This window comes from Solanum dulcamara, chromosome 2 (assembly GCF_947179165.1).
Source record: "Solanum dulcamara chromosome 2, daSolDulc1.2, whole genome shotgun sequence".
Classification (NCBI taxonomy): Eukaryota; Viridiplantae; Streptophyta; class Magnoliopsida; order Solanales; family Solanaceae; genus Solanum; species Solanum dulcamara.
This window is the reverse complement of record NC_077238.1, coordinates 82,244,225-82,270,806: the sequence shown is the minus strand read 5'-3', so window position 1 is coordinate 82,270,806 and position 26,582 is coordinate 82,244,225. Positions and strand designations below refer to the sequence as shown.

The window sequence follows — 26,582 nt, the reverse complement described above, 5'->3', positions numbered from 1 at the left end:
CAACAAAGATTTCATCCGTCGTTTATTTTTTTCCTTCTCATAATTCATATATCATTTAATTGTACCACTAAATTTCAAATTTTAAATTGTTAAATAAAACAAAAAAAAGGGGACATTAGGTAATGATCTAAGGAAGAAAAATTATTAATGAATGATATAAAAGGAAAAGAAATAAAGTGGAGAGATGACATATTAGGTAAAAATACAATTAAGATTGATGAAAGTCCTCTATCTCTAATCATAAAAGTTTTGAGTTTGATTACTAAAATTTTGTTTGATATAAATTTAAAATAGTTTGAACGCAAATTAAAAATACGAGATATCATAACATATATTACATTCGTTAATAAAAAAATTCTTATAGCAAAACCATTCAAATTACTTATAATATCACTTCATGTATATTCTAATTATCAATAAAAATTTTTTATCTGTCACGACTCACATATAGTTTAGTTATATTATTAAATTTGAATACCAGATTATTAAATAAAACAAAAAAGGAAAAAAAAAATGGAAAAGGTGACAAAAAAAAGAATCAATTTTTTTTTTCAAATTTGTCCTCTTAGCCCCCCTTTTATTTTTTCTATAAATTGTCCTCCTTCAATTCTTATGCTTCTTCACTCTAAATCTAACTAATTTTTTTTTGTTACAAAGTTTTATTTTCTGTAAAAATGGTTGATGTTGTTGCTGATGCAAACATGGATGCTGTACAGCGCCGTCTCATGTTCGATGACGAGTTTGTTCTCCTATCCCTCTTCCATTTTTACTATTTTTTTCGTAATTTTAATTTGATTTTGTACACAAATCAGTTTGATCGAGGCGGATCTATGATTTGAAGCTCATGAAATTTTATCGTGACCTCAAGTTAATTTTTTTTAATAATAACAATGGTGTTTGGTGCATGAGGTGGTAGTGATAAGGTCCGTATACAGCCTGCGCTCCCTAGGCTAGATCTTACTTTTGGTATTTCACTGGTTATATTATTGTTGCAATAACAATGATGTTTAGGTTATCAGATAACTCTGTTTACCAAAGCTTAGATAGATTTAAAGATATTAGCTAGTGTGAATGCCCTGAGATTTTGAATCTGATATCTCATTGACTATTGTTAGGGTCTGAGCAAAAGCTACTGGGTTGGGTTGGGTTGAGTTTAATTTATTTGGCTGGTTTTGTTTTTGCATGGAGTTTAAGAAATTAAAGAATATTTTTTGAATCTTAAACTAAAGAAGATATATAGAATGTATCAAAATGTTCTTTAATTTTGCTGTGTTAAACATGTTATGTTGAAAATTGAAATTAAATTGTTGTCAAAAAAAGGCAAGAGATTGTTTCTTAACAGATTGAAAAGGAAAGTAAGATTAAAACGGAGGGAGTATATTTTTTGTGCCCTAGTATTCTTAATTTTGCATATGCTTTATTTACAATTAGGCTAAATCTTTAAATCTTTGTAGCATAAGATTTATTAATTACTACAAGTATTAGAATGAATTTGAGGTTTGAGTAAAAACAGAACAGATATACAGGGTTCACCTAATCAATTTCAGCTAGTTTGAAATTGATTCATCGATTTTTCATTAGATTAATGCTAGTACTTCCTCTGTCCTAATTTATGTGGCACCGTTGGGCTTTCTTGAATTTAAGGAGGGTCGGTATTTTACATGCAAAATCAGTTATGACTGTATAGAATATGCTTATCATAGTATAAAATGACCATGACTTTACCTGAGTAATGAGTTGAAAATTTGTTTTCTGGTTGTCGTGGATAAAGATTCTTAAAATTCCGACTTTTTAATCATTTCTGAATTCAAGATGTGTTTTGTACGGGATATTAAAAATTCACTAATCTTGTGTTAGTTGTTACAAGACAACCTTTTGTGAACTTTCACTAAGAAAGCCACCCTGTTCTACTCTTTTAACTTGGTAGTTGTTGTTATGAATGTTTGATCTGCATATTTAGAGTTTCGGTAACTTTATAACCTTTTCTCTCTCGATTTAACGCTTTCTCTTCTTTAACTCTTGCAGGTGTATTTTGGTGGATGTCAATGACAAAGTTGTTGGTCATGAATCCAAGTACAATTGTAAGTTTAGATATTTGCTCCGTCTTTGGAATTTCCTCGGGGTGTGTTATCTTCTTGTGTATTTCCCTTGGTGGCTGTATCTTATTTTGACGTTGAAGGTCTCTGTGATTCAATGTCGATGCTATCTCACAATTAAGGGAGTTCATTGGCGGAGAATCTAGAATTAAATTTTCTAATTTTAACTTAGTTTATATATGTTAAACCACTTTATAAGCTGCATTTTCTAGAAGTCGGAACCATAAACTCAAAATTTTAGATCCACCCGAGTCTTGGGGAAGCATGTTGAAGACCTAAAATAAAACAATAGATGATTCTGCTCTACCAGTTTAAACTTTTGGTTGAGGTGGTCACACAATTCAACGATGTCCTTTTCGGAGAGATGTTTGCTTTCTTCTTCTGAAATTTTTAGCTAATTGCTGAGATAGATTTAGGAGATTTATTGGTTAGGCTGATCAAGTTGGAATTTTGTTCTGTGAAAATTTGAGTAAACCGAAGTTACCTCTAATAGCATTCGTTCACGTCTATACGATCATTTGTTCTTGTCTCCTATTTCTGCTCAATAACCTGCTATTGATGTGCAGGTCATTTGATGGAAAAGATCGAATCTGAGAATTTGTTGCACAGAGCTTTCAGTGTATTTCTTTTCAACTCAAAGTATGAACTTCTTCTTCAGGTATGACACATAAATAAATTGCAAGCGCTGAATGATTATAATAGTCTACGACGGTGAAAGTTCTTGGCATTGTAAGATATCATCTCAATAGAATAAGTAGTCATAAGTTGTCAAATGAGTTGTTGTTAAGACACATCTTTGTAGCTTTTGAAGATTAAAACACTTAATATGTGTTATTCTTGTGTTGTATGTGTAGCAACGATCTGCAACAAAGGTAACCTTTCCTTTGGTGTGGACAAACACGTGCTGCAGCCATCCTCTCTACCGAGAGTCTGAGCTTATTGAGGAGAATGCTCTTGGTATATTTCTTTTTGAGCTGAAAGTCTTTAACTTTTACCATCCCGACTTCTCTTAGTCAATTTATTCTGTGTTGCACTTTCAAATATTAGGTGTAAGAAATGCTGCACAAAGGAAGCTTCTTGATGAACTTGGTATTCCTGCTGAAGATGTCCCGGTTGACCAGTTCACACCATTGGGCCGTATGCTTTACAAGGCACCGTCTGATGGAAAGTGGGGAGAGCATGAACGTAATGAAACATCTTCTTTGTATTTTTATCTTGGTGTGCTTATAACCTAATTTCCCAACCTTTTAGGAAGACAAAAGTGCTTATTTTCGAAAGTTGGCATGCTTCGGGCAAAAAATTCTTTTCAAAATAAGTAGATTTCGGAAGCTTGGCCAAACAGGCTATTAGTAATCGTAAAACATGAAAGTGCATTGAGCAGATAGGTATAAATCGTCGCTGATCCTTCTTTTGTTATTGCAGTTGATTATCTTCTGTTCATCGTTCGTGATGTCAATGTTCACCCGAACCCGGACGAAGTTGCTGATATCAAATATGTGAACCAAGAACAACTGAAAGAGCTTTTGAGGAAAGCAGATGCTGGTGAAGAAGGTTTGAAGCTATCTCCTTGGTTCAGACTTGTTGTTGACAACTTCTTGTTCAAATGGTGGGACCATGTTGAGAAAGGGACTATCCAAGAAGCTGCTGATATGAAAACCATTCACAAGTTGACTTAAAAGCCATGTTGCTTGGAGTCCCCAAAAATATTGCGCACTTGTGTGGATCCGATAATGCACCTGTCGTCATTTTTGAAGTGTCTGAGCAAACATAGCTTAAATGGAGCCAACTTTTAAAATGGTTGAACAAATACATTCCTATTCCTATTTAGACAAATAAATTTGGTAGTAATATTTTCAAGATTTCCTTTTTTGCATCCTTATGTTTTGTTGTTGTTGTGAGAATAGAACAAAAGTATCATTGAACTGATCAGAACTTGTAACATAGACATGTTTCTGTTGAATTTTAATGAAGTAGCTTGTTGTTTTGTGCTTGGCAAATTTTACGTTGTCTAAAATTTTCTACATACATTCTAACCTTTCTAGACTCTACTCGTAGAATTTCACTGAGTATGTTGTTGTTGTTGTAATAAGTGCACAGAGTCGATTTGGAACCTCAATTAATATACAATAGATTCGAAACACGCTAGAAAAAGAAAAAGTTTTACTACATTGACTACTAATTCAATACTTTGAATTTTTTTTTAGCTATAGATTAAATGAGAACATCAAATAGGTCTGGACTATAAGTGTAAAAAAATCTTTTACTGTATCAAATCATATATAGATAAAATAAATTATCTGTTATAATAAGTAAATGTGATTTGATTGTATACTAATTTCTATCATGAACACATATATAACTTAAACTCATTAGCATATAGAATATACTAAGTATAATATTAAGTATAATATTCAATGGCTAATACATAGTGACATTATTCCCCCTTATCCGTAGGCGTATTAACGCACTATGATTTCTTGTACTCTGATTTATGTTATTTATGTTATTTATGTTATTTATGTTATGTTATCTTATGTTATTTATGGTATTTATGCTATTATTTGACGATATCTACTGTTTTTTGGTGCTTTGATTATACTATTGTTTGGAACTCTTCCGTTATCTAGTTTCCTACTTTTAATATTCTTGTCTGACCTTTTTTTCCTATGCTTCTATTGAGCCGAGGGTCTTTCGGAAACAGCCGTCCTACATTGGTAGGAGTCAGGTCTGCGTACACTTTACCCTCCCCAGACCCCACGATGTGGGATTCCACTGGGTTGTTGTTGTTGTTGTTGTTGTTGTTGTTGTATTCAATGGCTAAGATGTTTTATGTGATTGCATGTGTCCCTATAACATGTTCAGAAGTTGAAAGTTGCGGAAATGAAAATATTGAGATGGATGTATGGGCATATCAGAAACGACAAGATAAGGAACAAAAATATTCAGGACAAGATGCAAGTGACTTCGATAGAGAATAAGATGGTAGAGGACTTAATACGGAAGTAAGGTTAAGGTGATTCATGCATGTGGAGAGGAGACACGCGGATGCCTCAGTCCGGAGGTGTGAGCTGTTAGCTTTGGTGAGTTTTAGGAGAGGTAGAGGTAGACCGAAAAAGTAGTAAGGGGATATGATTATACAAGACATGACATAACTTCAGCTTACCGATCGCGATGATATGGCCTTAGATACGAGGTCATGGAGAGCATAAATTAGGATAGAAAGTTAGTACATAATTGTGTGTTGCGTAGCTTCTACTTTTATACCAGTAGTTGTATGTACTCTCGTAGTCTATTGTCTTTTAATTTTTGTTATTCTCGGTTGTTTTTTGTCTCGTTCTTCGATTACCTTATTATTCTGTTGTAGTTACTGTTCGTTTCTTTTCAACATACTTTGTCATACTTTCTTTTATTTTTTTTGTCAAGACTTCTTTGCTTCCTACTTTTTTCGAACTGCTTTAAAATGCTTTTTCTTGAGCCGACATCTATTAAAAATAATTTCTTCATCTCCTAAAATATGATAAAGCCTATACATGCTTTATTCTCTCCAGACCCCCGTATCCTTCACTCCCACCATCCCACACCCGTTATGACACTCACCTTAACTCCATCTTCTATAGTATTTGTTTACGTTATATATAAATATTTTTGGATAATATAGTTTACTTAGACAAAAATAAATAAGAACCTACTTATTTTCCAAAAAAAGCATTCTTCAAAAAAATATTTTTGACAAAAAACATAAATTTTAGGTTAGTTAATCAGTTAACCCTCGTAACGCAAAAATAGTAAACTAGTGATTAATTTTGATTTTGACGTTACAATAATAACAGAATATGCCAACTATAATTAACCATATTGCTTGATTCACGTAAATTTATCGAAATTATATGTATACCACACACAAATATTTTGATAATATTTCCTAAAAAACTTTTTGTTTTTCAAATAGAAATTGTTTTTTTTCCTCATTTTTTTAAGGCAATTCCGTATTTACATCAAATAAATAAAAGAAAAATTATGTAACTACACGACTTAAATAACATAATCTCTAAAAATTGCTATTATTTGAATTAATTAAAAAAATCCCCTTTTTCCTTCTCTTTCTTGACATCTGGATACATCACTCCACCTCGATCTCCCCACATCGCGCTTAACTCCCCCAAAATTATGCCTACAATTTTGAAATGTATCTGGTTGATTTTGTGTTTTTATTATGTACTTTGTTTGTGTACAATGTATCTCGTACAAGCGTTATTATTGATAAATAACTCCAATTATTTCAAAACTAAATCAATATGAATCTAATCTGATTTATAGTTATGTATTGTTTGCTATGTACGGGCAAAGGAGCAATATATCTACGAGTTCTGAAAAAATCGGAATTATTGTAATTTAGAAAATTTTTGGGATAAAATATAATTAGCATTCAATTTGTTAAAATTTTTGTACTTTATACATAAATAAATGCATTTCATATTTCTTTCCAGACGACTCAACCCTACTTGAGGTCCCAAAAAATAAGGCCTCATTATTGAAATTTTCTTAATTGTTTGTTGTCAATACAACAACAACAAACTCAGTATAATCCCACAATGTGGGGTCTGGAGAAGGTAGAGTGTACGCAGACCTAACCCTCACCTTGAAAGGTAGGGCGGTTGTTTCCGAAAGACCCTTGGCTTTAAGAGAGGAAAACAAGATAAAAAGTTAGATAAGGACAAGCATATCGAAAACAAGGAATAGCAAAAAAAAGAAGAGAAAGTCATGGTAGAATAGTACGGGAAGAAGGAGACATTGACTACTATAAATAAATAAGATAAGATAAGATAAATAAGATAGTCAAAGTACTGTTTGTTGTCAATAATGATAACAATTAATTATACCTGTACAAATGTTGGACTTTATACAACATTGATATAATTGAATTCGCTGATACAATTCATTCATTAATATAAATTGTATTTGGATACAAATTGTATTCGTTAATACAATTGTATTTATTGATACATATATATACTAATTCATATATACAATTATCCAGCAGATATATAAATACAATCATGGATACATATACATACTAATTACATATATACAATTATCCAACAGATATACAAATACAATTCGCTTCTCTCTTCTCTCTGTCCCCCCTCTCTCTCCCGCCTTTCCCAATATCACTCGCCTCTCTCCCCTTCTAGCATATAGCAACAAATCGTAATCAAGCAAATTATAACTATTTTGTTTGATTATATTTCTAATTTTAGCTATTTTTAAATTTTCCTCAATAATCATATACTTTTACTTTACTTAAATATTCAACCATGATAAACTTATATAATTTAGTGTAAACACAATATATTAGCGCTCTTTTTCGAGTAATATATTCCTCAAGTTCTATACATTGACAACATATTAGATACGTACATAATAAAATTGTTTATAAATATGAACTGTGGTAATAAACCTGATAAAAAATGTGAATTCACGTGCATGTTATCAAAGGTTAAATTTCACTAATAATGAAAAAAAAAACATTATCGCGGTATATATAACTTAAATCATTTTATAATTATCATTATAATTAATTTAAGATATAAAAAATAATAATTATAGATAACTAAATCCCTATATTTCTCAACCTTCTAAAAACCTCTTTTCTCACTTTTTCAGGCTAACCAGATAATTAACCTATTTTTATGCTAACTAAATACTTAAAAATCTCACTACTTATAGTAGCTTTTTCCCCTTACAATAAACAAAAAAATAATCCACTTTTCACTCACTCAACAAGAATTTGTGAAAATTTAACTACTCTGAATAAATATGTTTAGTGAAAATTCCTCTTAATTATTAGTAATAATAAGCCTAGCATTGTTGAATGATGCTAGGCAACCAAATGTGATTTTTCGAGGCAAACAAGTTGACGTAGTGACACTTCAGGTATGATTCTAAACTCGTTCGAGGATACATTATTTGAGTACATTTTTCAAAGATATATAATTTTATATAGTTTTCCATATTCATGATAGATTGACCAGTTTTACGCTGTCTGTTAACTTAATTATCATAACTTACCATTTTTTTTTCTTTTTTTATGGATTTGAGACGGACAATATGAGCAAACTTCACTTCTTTTGTTTGGAATTGAAGCGTTGTTATTGATATTGCTGGTGAACGTTTATTTACAAGTTTCTAGTTATATCTTGGTTTACTGGCTATGTCATCGCCACCTTGCCGGACGGATTTCCTGACGATACCTCCCGGCATTAGTCCGGCGGCATTACTTGATTCTCCGTTTATGCAACCAAGCTCACTGGTATATATTTTTCTCATAATTTTTTTGGGTTTAATTTTTATGAAACTTTTGAATATTTGCATGTTTTTTTTTGTATAATTATGTCAAAAGTGGAAATTAGTCAAAAAGATTTATATGTAATTATCTAATAAATGATCTGTAAATATTCCCTCTGTTCCTTTTTAGTTGTCATGTTGTGCTTTTTGAGAGTCAATTTGATTACATTAATTCGATATTTTGAAATAAAAATTTAGATATTCAAAATCTATACGAAAAGTATTGTAACTTGTAGATTTTTCCATATCAATATGATGAAAAATGCATCTTGAAATATTAGTTAAAGTTTATATCGTTTTGGCTCTCAAAAAGAAAACTGTGAGAACTAAAAGGAACGGAGGGAGTATCTTTTACACCGTTGATAGATAGAAATTATTGGGACCAATATTGAATTAATGGAAACAAAAGTTCACCAATGAGTGAAGTAGGAATAACTTGAACTAATGACAATTTCATTTTCGAGGCCTCTGGTTAAAGATGGAGTTGTACTTATCATAAATGTGTCAGTGGTTGAGTGTCTAACATGGCAACTTGATGTACAAAGCATTCCTTGTTCACATAGAATCTAGGGAAGGACCGCACCACAAAGGGTGTTATATGGATAACCTATCTTTTTGTAAACATTAGTTACTACTTCTATGGTTCGAACCAGTGACCTATAAGTCAAACGAAGACAACTTTACAAGTGGTGATTTAGTGTTTCATTGATGGAATGTAACATGTACTACATGAAATTTCGGTATGTAACTTCTGTATAAGTCACACACAGTGGTTTAGTGTCTCATTGATATAACATAACATGTACAACATGAAATTTCTATATGTAGTTTGTGTATAGGTCACACTGAGACAACTCTATATATTATAACATGTACAACATGAAATTTTGGTTTGGTTTATATTTCCTCCTCAAATGCAGACACCAACTGAGAATGTTGCTCAAATTTTGAATTGCATTGAGTCAACAAACAATCAAATCCCTCAGCAACAAGAAGAATTTACCAAGAAACAAAATCGATTTGAGCAGAGAGGCATATTCAGTACTACCATTAGTCCTAACAATTCATCAGATGATGGATACACATGGAGAAAATATGGACAAAAGCATGTAAAAGGGAGTAATTTTCCGAGAAGTTACTATAAATGTACTCAACAAAATTGTCCTGTGAGGAAAAAAGTTGAGTGTGCACCAAATGGACAAGTCATAGAAATTGTCTACAATGGTGGTCATAATCATCCGAAAACTCAAAATCTTCGACGAAAAACTACTGATGATTTATATGTTAGCCAAGAAAATGGATCATCACTATGGAGAAATGATCAGCAATTTGAGTACAATAAGGATGTTACAAGTTTTAATGGACTAGAAAGAACAACCTCTACATCTGTCCTGTCTGATGACTCCGATCCAATGTTGTCAAACAATCTGAAATCGATGAATGTGTATGAATCAGATGGAACTCATGAGCTTTCTTCTACACATGCTATCTATGATGGTGACGATGAAGATTTGGCCACTCAAGAAGGTAATTTTCTTGGTGATGGTATCAATGAGTATGAATTAGAGCCAAAAAGAAGGTATGCATTTCCTACTACCGTTCTTTTTCTTTCGTTTGATCCATCAGGCTGCTTAAAACTTATCTACAAGTAACCGTCCTTTAAAAATGGAATCAGTAACCTGGAGAATAAAAACAGGAAATACGAGTATAAAAACCTTTCCGAGGAGTGTGTGTCTAATAATTTTGCCCTACCTGTGTCGGATAGTCAAAAACTGCACTACTTGTAGAGGATCCAATAAGCACCTAGTGACAATTTTGAAGCATCCGAGCAATATAGTATTAAAATACATTGATGGTGTGAAAAACTTTTAGAGGAGGGTTATTGTGTGTGTCTATAACGCAAATGGTGATCTATCCAACTTATTTAAGTAGTGGAATTGACCTCAGGAAGAAAGACGGTTATTTAGCTGAACCAAGTTTACTGTCAAGAACAGTGAGAGAACCAAAAGTAGTCCTCCAGGTGGCGAGTGAAATTGATATTCTTGACGATGGCTATCGCTGGAGAAAATATGGCCAGAAAGTTGTCAAAGGAAACCCGAACCCCAGGTATGAAATGCATAGTTGTATGTAATTTTCCTTGACAATTTTATGCATTTTTAAAGAGTACTAGCAACATAGCTCTTTGACTCAGTTGATATGTTTAAAGAATTGTTTCGTGTGTAGGAGCTACTACAAATGTACGAGTGCTGGATGCATAGTGAGGAAACATGTCGAAAGGGCATCAGATGACTTAAAATCAGTAATCACAACATATGAGGGGAAACACAACCATGAAGTGCCAACAACAAACAAGACAAACGGTGTTTCAGGAAATGTTCGTTCAGCATCTATGTTGAACAACGGGCAGCAGCCTTGCACAACATCTCGAAAAAGTCTAAAAGATTCAAATATCAGAGTCCAAATTCAAGCTCTACCTATTCCATTCGATGGAAAGCATTACATGGGAAGCGAGTATTTAAGGCAAAGTTTTGGTGCAAGTTACCTCGGGGACTTGAGTTTCGGAGCTTCTCCTTTGCAACTCCCAGACTTCCCATTACCATTGCCATTGCCATCTCGAATGAGCTTTCCTGCAAGGCAGAACGAGCCTCGTCTTGGTGACTCTCATTTGAATAACCATTTCTTATTGCCAAATGATGCATCCAATTCATTTTTAGCAAATGGGAATACACAACATATTAACAATGACAACAATAATTCGAGACTCCCTAAAGCCAAAGACGGGATTCATTACTGGACCTAGATCTTCCGGTAGGTGTCTTCTGATACATCATTCAGTATAGATTCTTTGCAGTCACTGCTTTCGACTTAAATAATACACATACACAGTTCAAGGTTTAGAAATATATATGTATTTATCCCCTTTGATCAAGGTGGAACCAATCGATGCTACGGCACATTGGAACCAACATGTTAGTGAGAAAACAACCTATATGGAGCATAACTTCAACGAAAGGCGATAATTCTGCATTTCAAGAACTTGCAACTTGCATAACAAGCCGAGTAATTTGGCCTAATTGTTGGCAATGTTACTAATATTCATGAACATATGTTGCTCTCGTTGTATAGTGTTAAGCAAGCAGATGTAATCGTTCATTAGTCAACAATGAATACGAGTGGAATTACCTGATTTACCATCAATATTCTCTATTTGACATTTCTGAAAGTGTTGGTTCTGTGACAACTCGAAAAAGGCAGAAAATCTCCAAAGGAGCTGTCGTTTATCTTCAAATTATTTAATACCAATCCTGAGCTCTCGAGGGGGTGGCCTAGCGATCAAAGAGGTGCCAATTGTACCGTGTCATTGATTTGAGATCTTGATAAATTGAATATACCCACTCTATTCAACGCTATGCATAATGGATGGGAGGAAGTATATGCACCGTGAATTAGTCGAGGTACACTAAAGCTGGATCGGACATTACCATTATAAAAGAAGCAGCAAACAGATCCAAATAATCAATGTTATCTCTGAATTAATACCCTTCCATTAGGATCCTTTTGAATAGCCTTGCTCTCTAGTCGTAACTTTCACAACAATCGGAATTTGACCTCAAGACAAAATATATTATAAAAAACACCAAATGCATATGAAGTACTCTCCAGTTAGTTGTGTTGGAGTAACGGTAAAGTTGTTTCCATGTGATCAATACGTCACTTGTTCGAGCCGTGGAATCAATCATTGATAGTTATATCAGAGTAGGATGCCTACACTAGACCCCCTTAAGGTGATGCCTTTCCCCTGACCCTGTATGAACAATGGATGCTTCGAGCACCGGGCTGCCTCAGTGCATCATATGATGTGACAATGGATATAGTGCCTCTATAGAACAGAAGTCATCAGAGGTTTCTGCAGAATTTCTTCTATACATAGCAAGCATCTTTTTGTTGGACCATAATACGTGTAGATAACAATTCCTTACACACGAAACATCATAAGTCTCGAGAAATCTCACATCTGTTTTCCTCCATTTCGCGCCAGCAAATTGCTTGTACTCGTCCATCACAGAAGACAAACACCAACTCTGCCATTTCCTTAGACAACCAACAGCGCGACCTGTTCGATGCTGCAGGAGCAAATATAGTATACGTTATAACCATTAGCACGAGAAATGAGATTCGAAGCAGCAATGTCAAGATCAAACAGGAAAGAAGTTGAGAAAACAAATCGGATAAGATTCAAGCTCAAACATCAAGAAGCATATTTAACGAGGATTTAAACTTATATACACCAACAGTGTAACATATATTTACACAATCGGTGTAATTTAACCATAACTAAAAATAACGAAATCAATGTACCTTTCCGCGCTTGCAATGGATAAGAACGGGATGATTTCTAACATCTGGAGACAAGGAAAGAAAGTCAACATTCATTTACTAGAATCTATGTTAATCGGACTCTTCAAGAAATGTTACATCATTCATGTCATATCCTCAAAAAATGCACTACTTTTGGAGTATCCGACACACACCTGACGCCATTTTTTAGAGAGTTCGAGCAACATAGACTGTAACTATGAGCTTAAAAACATGATAGATAGAATGCTCGAGATTGTTTACCTGTTAACACTTTCAAAGCCTCTGTTATAGCACTCCTCGACATAGTCAATGGCTCCTAAACAGAAAAAAAACTTCAACCTTTCAACCAAGATTATCTAAACTTAGAGAATATACAGCAAAAGTATAGTCCATTCATGAATCTGCATATTTCTTAAGATGAAAATTAACTAATATTTCTTCCATTTGATCATATTACAAAAGGATCTAAGTTATATACAGTGACACCGTAAAGATCTTTTTACCTTATCAGTGAATTTCACTCTGTAATAACAGGTCATTTATCATTTTCACCATACTTTTTACACACTCTCCTGTACGTAGAACTTAAACTCATTATAAAAACCAATAAACCGCATCAACGAAACACAATATCTATCAGTCAACTACTACTCAATCCTCAGATAGTTGGAGTCGGTTATATGAATTCTTATCATTTTAGGATACTTATTTATTAGATTAATTTTATTAATTTTACTATAATCGTTAACCTACTGCAACCCTCCTCTTTGATCGATAAACGAATTAATTATAGAAGAAAAATTAATGAACAACTACCTTGGTGCCATCCATTCCAAATTGGAAAAGCTTTACTTTGTTAAATTGAAGAAACTCCAAATTCTCTTCAGGATAAGGCCCTGGACACAAACATCTGTAAACAACAAGTCATGCACAAAGCATCTCGTGTTCAGAAAATCTTGAAAAGAAGAATGAGAAATTGACATTCAAAAAGACCCTTCCTTTTTTCCTCTCTTCTTGGGAAATTTAACTTATATATATGCACTTACAATATCAATGAAGTTTAATACAATTAACTCTGTCCATCAAAACTCGGATAAATGGAAAAAAAATCACCTAATATTTTTGCTTTTGCTTGGAATTAAAATCCATGACCTCGTGATTTTCAACCATTTCATTGATCATTAGGCCACACCATTGGGAGAGTTGGCTATTATTATAGGTCAACTTAACTTGACATCGATTTTCTTTTTACGATGTCTATGAAATTTAACATAGTTATTTTCTAGGTTACTATATCAAACAAGTGGAGTCTGAGGAGCGTAGAGTGTACGTAGACCTTACCTCTACCTTGGGAGATAGAGAGATTGTTTTCGAAAAACCCTCAACTCAAGTAAAAGCATATCAAAGCAGGTCGAAAAAGAAATAACAGAAGTGAAGAAATCATGGCAAAATACTATAGAAAAACACGACAAAGCATTCTTAAAAAAGAACAACAATATATTATAACAAAATAGTATGATAATTCAAATACAAGAGACATAACAAAATTGTGCGACAGTTGAAATACAAGAGACAACACATTGTAACAGAAATCAAAGGACAAACAACTATACGAGAAATACTACGACTTTGTATCTTTTTTTTTTATTGTCTTTATAATATTCATATTGGTTTTTCTCTAGTAATAGAACATAAGGTCAATAAAAGAGAGAGAGAGAGACTAACATGATAGAGTTCAGATTGAGTGATTGCAAAAATGGGAAATTGGAAGGCTGAGGGAAACCAGATCTATAAATGCAGTTATCTTATACTGCTGAGAAATTTGTAGGTGGCACCAAAATACCATCATGTTCTTGCAAAATCAAATCCATTTTTCACTTTTTTTTTAAATCTCTTTAATTTGATCTCACAAGATACACAGAGAAATCAATATAACAATTACGCCTCAATCCCAAGAAAGTTGAAATTATAACTCAACTCCAAGAAAGTTGGAGTCAGCTACGTGAATCGTCACAGAGAAAAGGCTTCAACTAAAAATCAAGAAAGTTGGTATTAGCTTTAATCCCAAGAAAGTTAAGTGGGAGTCAGCTATATAAATCTTCCCGGAGAAAAAGTCTCAAAAAATCAAAAAAGTGCTTCAATCCCGAGAATATTAGAATCGGCTATGTAAATTATCACGGAGAAAAAGCTTTGGCTATACATCAATAAAGTTGGAATTTTGCATCAATCCCAAGAAAGTTGAAGTCGATTGTCAAATGAGGACTTTTGGATAAAGATTCTTCTAATAATTTAACTAAAACAAGTTCAGTTTTTTGTTGGGATTACTGTGGATCTGTCAAAGTTTATATAGACAATTATTCATATGTGGTACCCCTTACATTATCCGATTGTTATTGACCTTTCAAATTACTATAATTATGTTTATTTTCTTTAGGAATTATCATGTCCATGAGAAAATATATCATCTATATTACTACTTAATACTTATTACATGTAATGTTTGTTTCTAAATATGTATAAGAAAATAAAACAAAAAAGAATCGAGGGGTCACAATCAGCACTTTTTGGAATTATTTATATAGTTTTATTTTGTATGACTAGTTGATTTTTGTGAGGTCATAATTATTGTAAAGCTGGATGCTATTATATATTTTTTTTGTCCAATTATTAAAAATGCAGCACATGCCACAAGCCACATGGTCAAGAAAATTGATTCAGATTTAATTGGACCACCACTCCAGCTCTCCTCCCCTCCCACCCCATCACCAAACACATTTTATTTTTATTTTTTGTATTTGTGATATTCGATCAACTTGCATGTATCTCAATTATTGCGAGGGTCAATAAACTCAATGTACTATTCTTGAATAATTTAAAGTCCTCTTTTAAAACTATAGTTGATATGAAAATAACTTAAAGTCAAGTCCTTTTTTAAACTATAATGGATATGAAAATAATCGATTCAATTGTTAACTCTTTTATCAGAAAGAAATAGGATTAACTATCAATTCTGAAGGAGCTAGAGTTACTATCTCTTTTCTATTCAAGAGGTTTTATGCGTGCTTACGCCCCTTTGAAACCCATTTTCATGTATCAAATTATCCAATTCATATACTAAAGTTTAGGCAGATATGAATTATTCACCTAGTTTTTTTTTCTTCTTCTTGGATATGCATATTTAGCATTATATACTTTTTTTTCTAATCTTTAACCTTTTTTGGGGGAAATGTGAGCTTGCCAGTGACAATTTAGAATTTCCAATTCACAACAATTGGTATCAATGAATGAAACATTTTATAGTTAGAAATGGCATCTACAAGAAGTTTTGGGAGTGAAAGAACAGAAACCAAAGGTCTGTTTGGTATATTGCAATTGATGGCACAGTAAGTGCAAAGTGCACAAATATGGTGGTTGGACTCTTTAATAATATGGTTGGGTGTGTATCAATTTTTTTAAACATAGTGCATTTTTAGATTCAACAAGCGTGCGATTACATGTTTAAATAGCATGTGAATCATAATTCGTTGAAAGAGAAGTGTGTTGATTTATTTTTATTGGCCTAAGTCTTTGTACCAGAGTCATCTAGAATCTATATTAGTGGAAGGTGACTTATACTTAGTAGAATGGCCGACTGTGCATAAACCTATGTTGCTCGGGCTTTGTGAAAAGATGCCTTAAATCTTTTAAAAATGCATTATTTTTAAATAATCTGACGTATTCAATGATATTTTTGAAAAATCCAAACAATATGAACGTAAATTGACCTAGACATCATCGTTATAATAAAAAAAGAAAGAAAGAGAGATACTTTTGATTTTAGAATTAGAGGTGGCATTTAAAATGACAAAAATTTGAGTTCAAGTTCACCGTTGTCAATACCAAAATGAATTTGTGTTAATGATAAAAAATACACCTAAACGCGAGTTTCATATCCTAACTATTCATTATTCTTACTTACCTAAACTATCACTCTTTTTATATTAAAACACACTTCGATGTTAAGTTAACTTATATGCAACTATTATCAAATGAGTACAATATTTGACCAACAACAACAACAACAAGCCTAGTATAATCTCACCATGTGGGGTATGGGGAGGATAGAGTGTACGTAGACCTAACCTCCACCTAGAAAGGTAGGGCGACTGTTTCCGAAAGACCCTCGGCTTAAGAGAGAAGAACAAGAGAGGAAAAACAAGGAAACAAGACAAAGGTCAGATAGAACCAAGCATATCGAAAACAATATAAAAATATGAATAATGAGAGCGAGAAAGTCAGGGTAGGACAAACCAGAAAGAGAGGAGCATTAACTACTATAGATAAATAGGATACCAAAGTATACCGGACCAACAAATATAAGTAGTAATCAAATGCAGAAATCAAATGTTAATAAACAAATGAGCAAAACTACGACTACTATGGTGAAAAGATAAGCCACCTAGCATACTAGCTTAATCTGAGTCCTCCACAGCCTCCTATCTAAGGTCATGTCCACGGTGAGCTGCAACTGTGTCATATCATGTCTAATCACCTCTTCCCAATACTTTTTCGGCCTCCCTTTGCCCCTCCTGAAACCGTCCATAGCCAACCTCTCGCACCTCCGCACTGGAACATCTATGTCTCTCCTCTTCACATGCCCAAACCATCTCAGTCTCGCTTTCCGCATCTTGTCCTCCATCGATGCCACTCCCACCTTGTCTCAGATATCTTCATTCCTAATTCTATCCATCCCAGTGTGCCAACACATCCACCGCAGCATTCACATTTCCGCCACTTTCATCTTCTGAACATGAAGTTTCTTGATTGGCCAACACTCTGCCCCGTACAATAAAGTCGGTCTAACCACCACTTTATAGAACTTGCCTTTGAGTTTTGGTGGCGCTTTCTTGTCACACAGCACTCCGGAGGCGAGCCTCCATTTCATCCACCCTGTAACAATACGATATGAAACATCGTCGTCGATATCCCCATCTTCTTGTAAAATAGACCCAAGATACTTGAAGCTTCTTTTCTTTTGAATGGCCTGGGTACCAAGCCTCACTTCCCCGTCAGCCTCACGCGACAGGCCACTGAACCTGCACTCCAAGTATTCTGTCTTGGTCCTACTCAATTTAAATCTTTTAGACTCCAAAGTCTGTCTCCAGCCCTCCAGCTTATCGTTAATTCTGTTGCGAGTCTCGTCAATCAGGACTATGTCATCCGCGAACAACATACACCAAGGAACAAAAATAATTCCTTTATTTTTAATTTTAAAAACTCTAATTGAAGCACAAGGAATAAGAATAATTCTGGATAGAATACATTTTTCCTTTATAGATGGATAAAAATCTGAATAAATTTTGAATACCAAATAATTATGAAAAAAAATAATTCATAAATCTTTGTGACCCTACAAAAAAAAAAGTTGTTAGGAGACTGTTGGTTCCTCCTACAACCAGTCTCCTCCTTTTCTACCCCCTTACCCCCCCCCCCCAAAACTCCCTCAATCTTCTACATATATACCTCTCCTCTGACCATTTTCAAGATTCTTCACTAACCCTTTTCCTAAACACCCCCAATTTCATCATACATTGTTCAAAAAAAGAATGAAGGTCATTGAGAAAATTCAAGAATCTGTCAAAAATAACAGAGTAGTTTTCTCCTTTGAGTTTTTTCCACCAAAAACTGAAGATGGGGTTGATAATTTGTTTGAAAGGATGGAAAGAATGGTGTCACATAACCCATCTTTTTGTGATATTACATGGGGTGCTGGTGGTTCAACAGCAGATCTGACTCTTGAAATTTCAAATAGGATGCAGAATATGGTGTGTGTTGAGACAATGATGCATTTGACTTGTACTAATATGCCTGTTGAGAAAATTGATCATGCTCTTGAAACTATTAAGTCTAATGGGATTCAAAATGTTCTTGCTCTTCGTGGAGATCCTCCTCATGGACAAGATAAGTTTGTTCAAGTTGAAGGTGGTTTTGCTTGTGCTTTAGATCTGGTAAAATTTCCTAATTTTGATTCTAAGATTTGATTTTTATGTGTTTAACATGTTTTGATTGCTGAATACATTACACATTTTGAAATGTTGGGTTCAAAATTTGATCTTTGTTGAATTTTGGAGTAGTTTGTGTGTGTGTGTATATATATATATATATATATATATATATTTCGGTGTTGAAAATGTTGAGGTGGTAACCATGAGGTCTTAGGTTCAGCATGTTTTGATTGCTGAATGCATTACACATTTTGAAATTTTGGGTTCAAAATTTGATCTTTGTTGCATTTTAAAGTAATTTGTACATGTATATCTATATCTCTATGTTGAAAATGTGGAGGTGGGAACCATGATGTCTCAGGTTCAACATGTTTTTGATTATTGAATACATTACACATTTTGAAATGTTGGGTTCAAAATTAGATCTTTGTTGAATTTTTAAGTATTTTGTACATTTATATCTATATTTCGGTGCTGAAAATGTTGAGGTGGGAATCATGAGGTCTTAGGTTCAACATGTTTTGATTGCTGTACGTTACACATTCTGAAATGTTGGGTTCAAGATTTGATATTTGTATCTATATTTTTGTGTTGAAAACACTAGGTGATTTCTTCCTATATGTCCTAGTTTTGGTGTAGAGTTACATGATACTGGTTGTTAGTGGGAGGTTTGTTAGTGGGAGGTGGAATTAGTCGAGGTTCACATGATTGGCCCGAACACCACGGTTATCAAAAAAACATGTTGGGTTCAGCTGGACCCCATTGATGATAATATGCTTCATCTGCAAATGTTGGTAGCTGTTTCAACTGAACACGTTGTTTTTATCTTGAAACATGTATACATATGGAAAAAGAAATTGAAGTTTATATATATGTTGGGCTAAGATAAGTTTGTTCAAGTTGAAGGGGGGTTTTGCTTGTGCTTTAGATATGGTAATTCTTCATGTCCTATCTATGATTCAAGATTTATTTTGATGATAGCCGTTACACATTTTGAAAATTTGGGCTTAGAATTTAAGATTTGGTGAAAATTCCGTGCTGTAAATGCTGATTCAGCATGACACATATGCAGTAATGCTCCATCTGCTAATGTTGGGAGCATTTTTAACGGATTCAACTGAGCACATTGCATTTAGCTTGAAACATGTCTACATATATAAAAAATGGAAACCTTATATATATGATGGCCACGTCCATTCTAACCCATTGAATTTAAATCCTGAATCCGGTTTAGGTTCTATATTTGTAGTCTCTGATCTGGGATCTGATTGATAGAAATTTTTTTCATATATATATCTATGTTTCACATTGAAAATACTGGTTCAGTTGAATCCGTTGATTGTATGCTCCATTTGCCTCTATTTGCATCGGTTTCAATTGAGGTTATTGCTTGCAGCTGTTTTAGCTGAACACATTGCTTTTAGCTTGAAACACATATACATATGGAAAAAAAAATTAAACTTTTTATAGATGTTGAGCTAAAATAAGTTTGTTGAAGTTGAAGGTGGTTTTGTCTGTGCCTTAGATTTGGTAATTTCCATGTCTTATTCCAAGATTTAATTTGATGGGCTCAACAAGTTTTGATTACTGAACCCATTACACATTTTGATAGTTTAGGTTAAAAATTTGATCTTCGGTGAAATTTTATGTACTTTATATAGATATATCTACATTCCGTGTTGAAAATGTTGGGTTCGGCTGGACTTTGAAGTTTGAACATATTTTCAGGGGTTTCAACTGAATACATTGCGTTTAGCTTGAAATGTGTAGACATATGAAAAAAATGCAAACTTTATATATTTGATGGCCATGTCCACTTTGAACCCATTGAGTAAAAATCTTGAAGCCAACTTAGGTTAATTATTTGTAGTCTTTGATCTGGGATCTGATTGAGTAGGTTTTGAGTGAACACATTGCTTTTAGCTTGAAACATGTTTACATATGAAAAAATTGCAAACTTTACGTGTATGATGGCCACGTCCACTTTGAACCCATTGAATATAAGTCCTGAATCTGGCTTAGGTTCATTATTTGTAGTCTTTGATTTGGGATCCGATTGGGTAGTCTCATATAGTAATTCTTCTCGATCATAATGTTTGCAGCAGTTTAAGTGAACACATTGCTTTTAGCTTGGAACATAAATACATTTAAAAAAAAAAACTAAACTTACTATATATGATGGTCACGTCCACTCTGAACTCATTGAAGTTAATTCTTGAATGCGGCTTAGGTTCATTATTTATAGTCTTTGATCTGGGACCTGATTGATTTATCTCATACAGTAATTCTTCAACTACTGCTATGACATTTGATGTTGTAATTCCATTGCCTTTGTTTTCCTTCGCAGGTAAAGCACATGCGGGCCAAGTATGGGGATTACTTTGGGATCACTGTTGCGGGTTACCCAGGTTAGTTACCAATCTCTTGGGATTGTTTTGGTGTATTTCATTATTTCATTTGTTTCAATTTCTTTGGTACTCTTTCCACTTCAGGACGTACTAAAATGGTTCATACTATTATACTTCTATACTACTTTAACAACTTGAAGAATCCAAAATCATTAATCTATTCAAAATTTAAGATTTGATGTTTCCTCTGTCAAACTAACTTTTGAACCATTATCTTAGTAAGATATGCTCTATCCGTTTCAATTTGTTTGTCTTAAACTTGAAGATATGTGTAATATACCAAAATATCCTTTGAATCTTGCAGTCTTGAATATGCCATGTAGAATGTTGGGGGTAAAGAGTTACTAAATATGGAACGTAACATTCTTGTTGAAACAAAGTAAGATAAACAAATTGAAACAGAGGAAGAATAAGATATAATTCATATTTTAAACCCCGTGTCTAGTCAATACTAGCACATAAAATGAAACTGAGGGAGTATAAAGTAAAATTTGTCTGATTTTGGTTGATTTTTTTGTTTCTGCAATATGATCTTCTTCTACACTCCTTGAGAAAATATGAGGTTCTTCTTCTGTTCCTATGCTGATATTGACTATGTTATTGCTTCTCAGAGGCGCATCCTGATGTTATACCTGCAAATGGACTAGCTACACTAGAGACATATGAAAACGAACTTGCCTATCTCAAACAAAAGGTAGTTATTCCCAGTATTATGTTTCATCTTTGGGTGAATATAATATATTTTACATTAATCTGCCATGAAGAAGAAAAGTGAAGTGTTCTTGTTCCGTTTGTTTCTGACGCTTGTGGGAACTTGTATTCTTCAGGTTGATGCTGGAGCTGATCTCATTGTAACTCAACTCTTCTATGATACTGATAATTTCCTCAAGTTTGTCAATGATTGTCGTCAAATTGGGATAACTTGTCCCATTGTTCCAGGAATCATGCCCATCAACAATTATAAGGGCTTCTTGCGCATGACTGGATTTTGCAAGACTAAGGTATTCCCTTATTTTTTGGAGTACAATCCATTCTCAGTCTCAAATTATGTGTCTGCGTGTCAGCTCAAATGTTGCCGCCTTCTGCATATTGTGATGCATGACAACTCCAACAACTTGAAAATGTGATTTTACAAAATATTTTTTAGGCACTATCACATTGATGCTTAATCTTGTGTAATGTTATGAAATCTTTAATGTTTAAGAATTTTTGCGGTATCGGACCCCGATGAACCAGAAAAAAAAATAGATCTTCAAGCTATCCTCATCTAATAATCCTGACTATTTGTTTGTTTTTGTTGAATGAGTTCATTGAATAAGACTCTCTTTGCTCATCTTCCTCAATTAACCACAATATTCTGCATTATTGGAGTTTCTATCTGTTACTTCACTTTAGCCTCGTTAATCAACCTTCTTAACCACCCTTTACGACTTGGCACAGTTCTTGTTTGCAACAGTATTCTTTGTTCCACATTTCCACCTCAAAGCATGAGCGACTCAAACTGTACCATTGCATGCTGGTGAAGATGATTTGTCCAAGTGTTGCATAGACATGCTAACTGGAAACTCAATTTACTTTGACCAAATGTTATTGATCCAGCATTTTTCTTGTTGTTGTTTCTTAGGTTAACCAAATGCATAAGTTCAGTTGGTATCCATTTTATTCTTTATATACTTGGTGACGCTTTTGTGAGCAGTTATTGTTTTCATGTTCAGTAAAAAAGATGTCTTTAAATAAGACACAAATTGATTGACTTGGATGTTTAGCTGCTCCTGCATTGCCGATACTCATTTTTCCCCTTCTTAATGACATTATAGATCCCGGCGGAGATTACAGCTGCCCTGGAATCTATTAAGGATAACGAAGAGGCTGTCAAAGCATATGGAATTCACCTTGGAACTGAAATGTGCAGGAAGATTATGGCCAGTGGCATTAAGACATTGCATCTTTATACATTAAACATGGAGAAATCAGCACTGGCCATTTTGATGGTTAATTCTATTACCTTGTAGTTGCTTCTTTAAAATATGTTATAATAGTGATATGATTTCAGAAATAGAATGAATTTTGCTTACATTTGTGAGTTGTCTGGAAAATGCAGAATCTTGGATTGATAGAAGAGTCCAAAATTTCAAGGCCATTACCGTGGAGACGTCCTACAAATGTTTTCCGTATTAAAGAAGATGTCCGTCCTATATTCTGGTATGTAGAGATACAAATCAATGTCAAAATAATTCTCCCTGTTGTGATTAGAAGCTGATCTGTCATTTGCAATGATGGTAGGGCCAACCGTCCAAAGAGCTACATCTCAAGGACCATTGGTTGGGATGAGTTTCCACATGGCCGATGGGGCAATGCTCAAAATCCATCATATGGAGCACTTAGTGATTATCAGGTGATTGCCGATGATTGAGATCATACTTTTCTGTGTTTAAGGGTCTTAACTAGTTAAATATTTCCTAAAAGTACAGAATTTATAAGGTATAGTATAAGAAACCATCCACTCCTAGAGCATTGTTAAGCCCCTCTTTTCTTTATTTCGTTTTGAATCATATTAAGGATAAATATTCGTTTCGGTGTAGACGAGAAAGGATTTTGTTCATTCTGCTTTACTTGTGGAGCTTTAACCTTGGTTAAGGCTAAAGTAGGCAAACAAGATATACCATTTGAGTGAAGTCCCATGAACTGTCTGCTTATCGTGCTGATTGGTCTAATTATGTATCTGTTAAGAATTTCCACATCGGTAGAGGGATGGGATATTGGACTCCTTATATGGACTTGGACAATCCTCCCCTCATGAGCTAGCTTTTTGGGGTTGAGTTAGGCCTAGGTGCCATATCTTTACAGTATCCACTACTTGAATCTTCAATTTTGAAGCTATAAAATTGGTTCTCATTCTTCAAGACAACAAGTGTAATAAGAGCATCTATCGACAAAAGGATCACCTAAAAATAATCATCTCGTGGCTATTGCATGCTTACTTTTATTCCTGCACAGCTTTTTCCTTTCATCATCCATCTTGGAAAACTTTGCCCCCTGAAAATAATCATCTCGTGGCTATTGCATGCTTACTTTTATTCCTGCACAGCTTTTTCCTTTCATCATCCATCTTGGAAAACTTTGCCCGACATTACTCAGATATGCTAATTTCCTTTAATCAAAACAAAACAAGTTCTTGATCAAAAGATAGAGATGACCAACTTCGTGCATTTGGTCTAGAATGTTCTAGTTACCTTGGTTTTGCTGATATAGCTGCCTTGTCACTCTTCAACAGTTCATGCGGGCACGTTCACGTGATAAGAAACTTCAAGAGGAATGGGCTATTGCTCTCAATAGTGTGGAAGACATCTATGAGGTATTGTTTTGAGTTACACTTCACTTATTGTCGAAACCCAACTCATTTCCAAGTCCTAATGGAATTTTCACATCATCAGAGATTTATGAATTACTGTCTCGGGAAGCTGAGAAGTTGTCCTTGGTCTGAGTTAGATGGGCTTCAGGCAGAGACAAAGATCATCGATGATCACTTGGGTAATATAATCACGAAAGGTTTCCTGACTATTAACAGCCAACCAGCAGTTAATGGTGCAAAGTCCGATGCTCCTTTAGTTGGTAAGTTTGACACTAGAACTTCTCATCTGTACGCAAGGACGATTTATTTGTTTCTTTAAACGCATGATACATAAACAAACACTCAAACTTGATCTCAGCTAGCAAGTAAACACTCCAACTTACAAAATAACACCTCTAAAATGTATGTGCCACATCAACGTCGGCCGCCATCGGGCGTGTCCAAGACACAACAGGGACGAGTTGGAGTGGTTATTTGCCGGTTAAAACAAAGATAAGGTGTCTAGATGTGTACTCTCAAAGTTGGAGTGCTTACTTGTCAGCTGAGGCTAAGTTAGAGTGTTTGTTTATGTATTATGCCTTCTTTTAATTTCAAATTAACTTCTTTTGCCTTCTTTTTGCAGGATGGGGTGGTCCTGGTGGATATGTTTATCAAAAGGCATACTTGGAGTTCTTTTGCTCGCGCGAGAAGTTGAATGCTGTTATTGAAAAATGCACGGCTTTCCCCTTCCTTTCCTACATGGCTGTGAACAAGAAAGGAAACTGGATGTCCAACGTCAACCAAATCGACGTCAATGCAGTGACATGGGGCGTCTTCCCAGCTAAGGAGATTGTACAACCAACCGTCGTTGATCCTGCCAGCTTCATGGTATGGAAAGACGAGGCATTTGAAATCTGGTCAAGAGGTTGGGCTCAATTATACCCCGAGAACGATCCATCAAGAACATTGCTCGAACAGGTATATTCACTCACCTTCCTCTGTCTTGATAAAAGAACTTGTCCCTTTGCCATTCATCCTTAGTTTGTGCAGTACATTTGTTGAGTTAATTTCTCAAATGGTCATCCACGTTTCAGTTTATTGCATCAAAGTGATAAAACTTGTAACGGAGAAATAACTCGGCTATGCTCTATATAGCAGGACTGGATCTATCATTTATCGACGTTTGTTAATTATCTGTGGTATATATTGCGTAGTTGAGTGATTTTCCTTCACAAAAACTAGTTAAATTACACCTTTTTGTTGCTCGTGATCTACTAATAAAACGGAATTTTCATTTCGTTTCACAGGTTCAAAACAATTACTTCTTGGTCAGCCTCGTCGATAACGATTACATCAATGGAGATTTGTTTGCCATCTTCAAGGATATCTGAAATAAGTAGACATACAAAGATCCTAATTTTTTACACACAATGAAGTTTCTTCTTTGGATTTGAGTAGAAATTTTATGATTTATTGTTGTTTTTATGGTCATGTAACATGAATAATTCAGTGATGTATCTGTTCCCTTCAATTTTTTTAAACTTAAAATTTAATGTACCTTTCTCCTCAATCTTTGGCAAATTTATGAGCATTTGTATACAATTTTTATTTAGCTCTCTCTATATAAATATATATATTTTTTGATTTTTCACTTAATGTTCGATGATGTATTGGAATACCAACTAAATTTGGATTTGCATAGAGAGATGAAGTAAGAAATTGAGATGAGGAACAACATTGATAGAGGAATTCAAAGTTGCAAAAAGAAACATAAGAAAACTTTAATGAACTTAATTTATATACACAGACAATATAAAGATTTTTAATACTATTAGTATAGTTTAGCTTGCAATAGCAAATAATCTCCATTTTTTTACCAAGTTATACCAATTAATAATATTTGTAATAAAAATTTAATTATAGTTATTTTATAGGTAAATTGCTTATGTAAACAATTTTTATGCTGTCAGTACATTAAACTTATACTCTTCATGATGACATGATAGTCGTACCAAAAAATGATTTTTTTTTTGAAAAAAAGAATACAACAAAAAAAAAG

The 26,582-nt window shown here is 34.0% G+C and overlaps 3 protein-coding genes and 1 pseudogene across 3 annotated transcripts; 3 read left to right on the top strand and 1 right to left on the bottom strand.

Annotated features, from left to right (window-relative positions):
* Nucleotides 1-576: 576 nt before the first annotated feature.
* On the top strand, nt 577-4,093 carry LOC129881117 (isopentenyl-diphosphate Delta-isomerase II). The gene is made up of 6 exons (XM_055955467.1): nt 577-739; nt 2,026-2,081; nt 2,663-2,754; nt 2,951-3,053; nt 3,144-3,281; nt 3,519-4,093. The coding sequence occupies exons 1-6, from the start codon at nt 675-677 to the stop codon at nt 3,770-3,772; spliced, it is 708 nt and encodes a 235-aa protein (XP_055811442.1). The 5' UTR covers nt 577-674; the 3' UTR covers nt 3,773-4,093.
* A 4,862-nt stretch (nt 4,094-8,955) lies between these two features.
* On the top strand, nt 8,956-11,241 carry LOC129881116 (WRKY transcription factor SUSIBA2-like). Its single transcript, XM_055955466.1, has 3 exons — nt 8,956-10,020; nt 10,389-10,547; nt 10,665-11,241. The coding sequence occupies exons 1-3, from the start codon at nt 9,356-9,358 to the stop codon at nt 11,239-11,241; spliced, it is 1,401 nt and encodes a 466-aa protein (XP_055811441.1). The 5' UTR covers nt 8,956-9,355.
* Nucleotides 11,242-12,321: 1,080 nt separating this feature from the next.
* LOC129881115 (tyrosine-protein phosphatase DSP3-like) lies at nt 12,322-15,130 on the bottom strand (annotated as a pseudogene).
* A 3,128-nt stretch (nt 15,131-18,258) lies between these two features.
* Nucleotides 18,259-26,093, top strand: LOC129881113 (probable methylenetetrahydrofolate reductase (NADH)). Its single transcript, XM_055955464.1, has 11 exons — nt 18,259-18,787; nt 21,132-21,192; nt 21,804-21,886; nt 22,020-22,193; nt 23,010-23,183; nt 23,294-23,394; nt 23,476-23,587; nt 24,467-24,547; nt 24,627-24,804; nt 25,167-25,501; nt 25,831-26,093. Exons 1-11 carry the CDS (start codon nt 18,386-18,388, stop codon nt 25,912-25,914), a joined length of 1,785 nt encoding a protein of 594 aa, XP_055811439.1. The 5' UTR covers nt 18,259-18,385; the 3' UTR covers nt 25,915-26,093.
* Nucleotides 26,094-26,582: the final 489 nt, after the last annotated feature.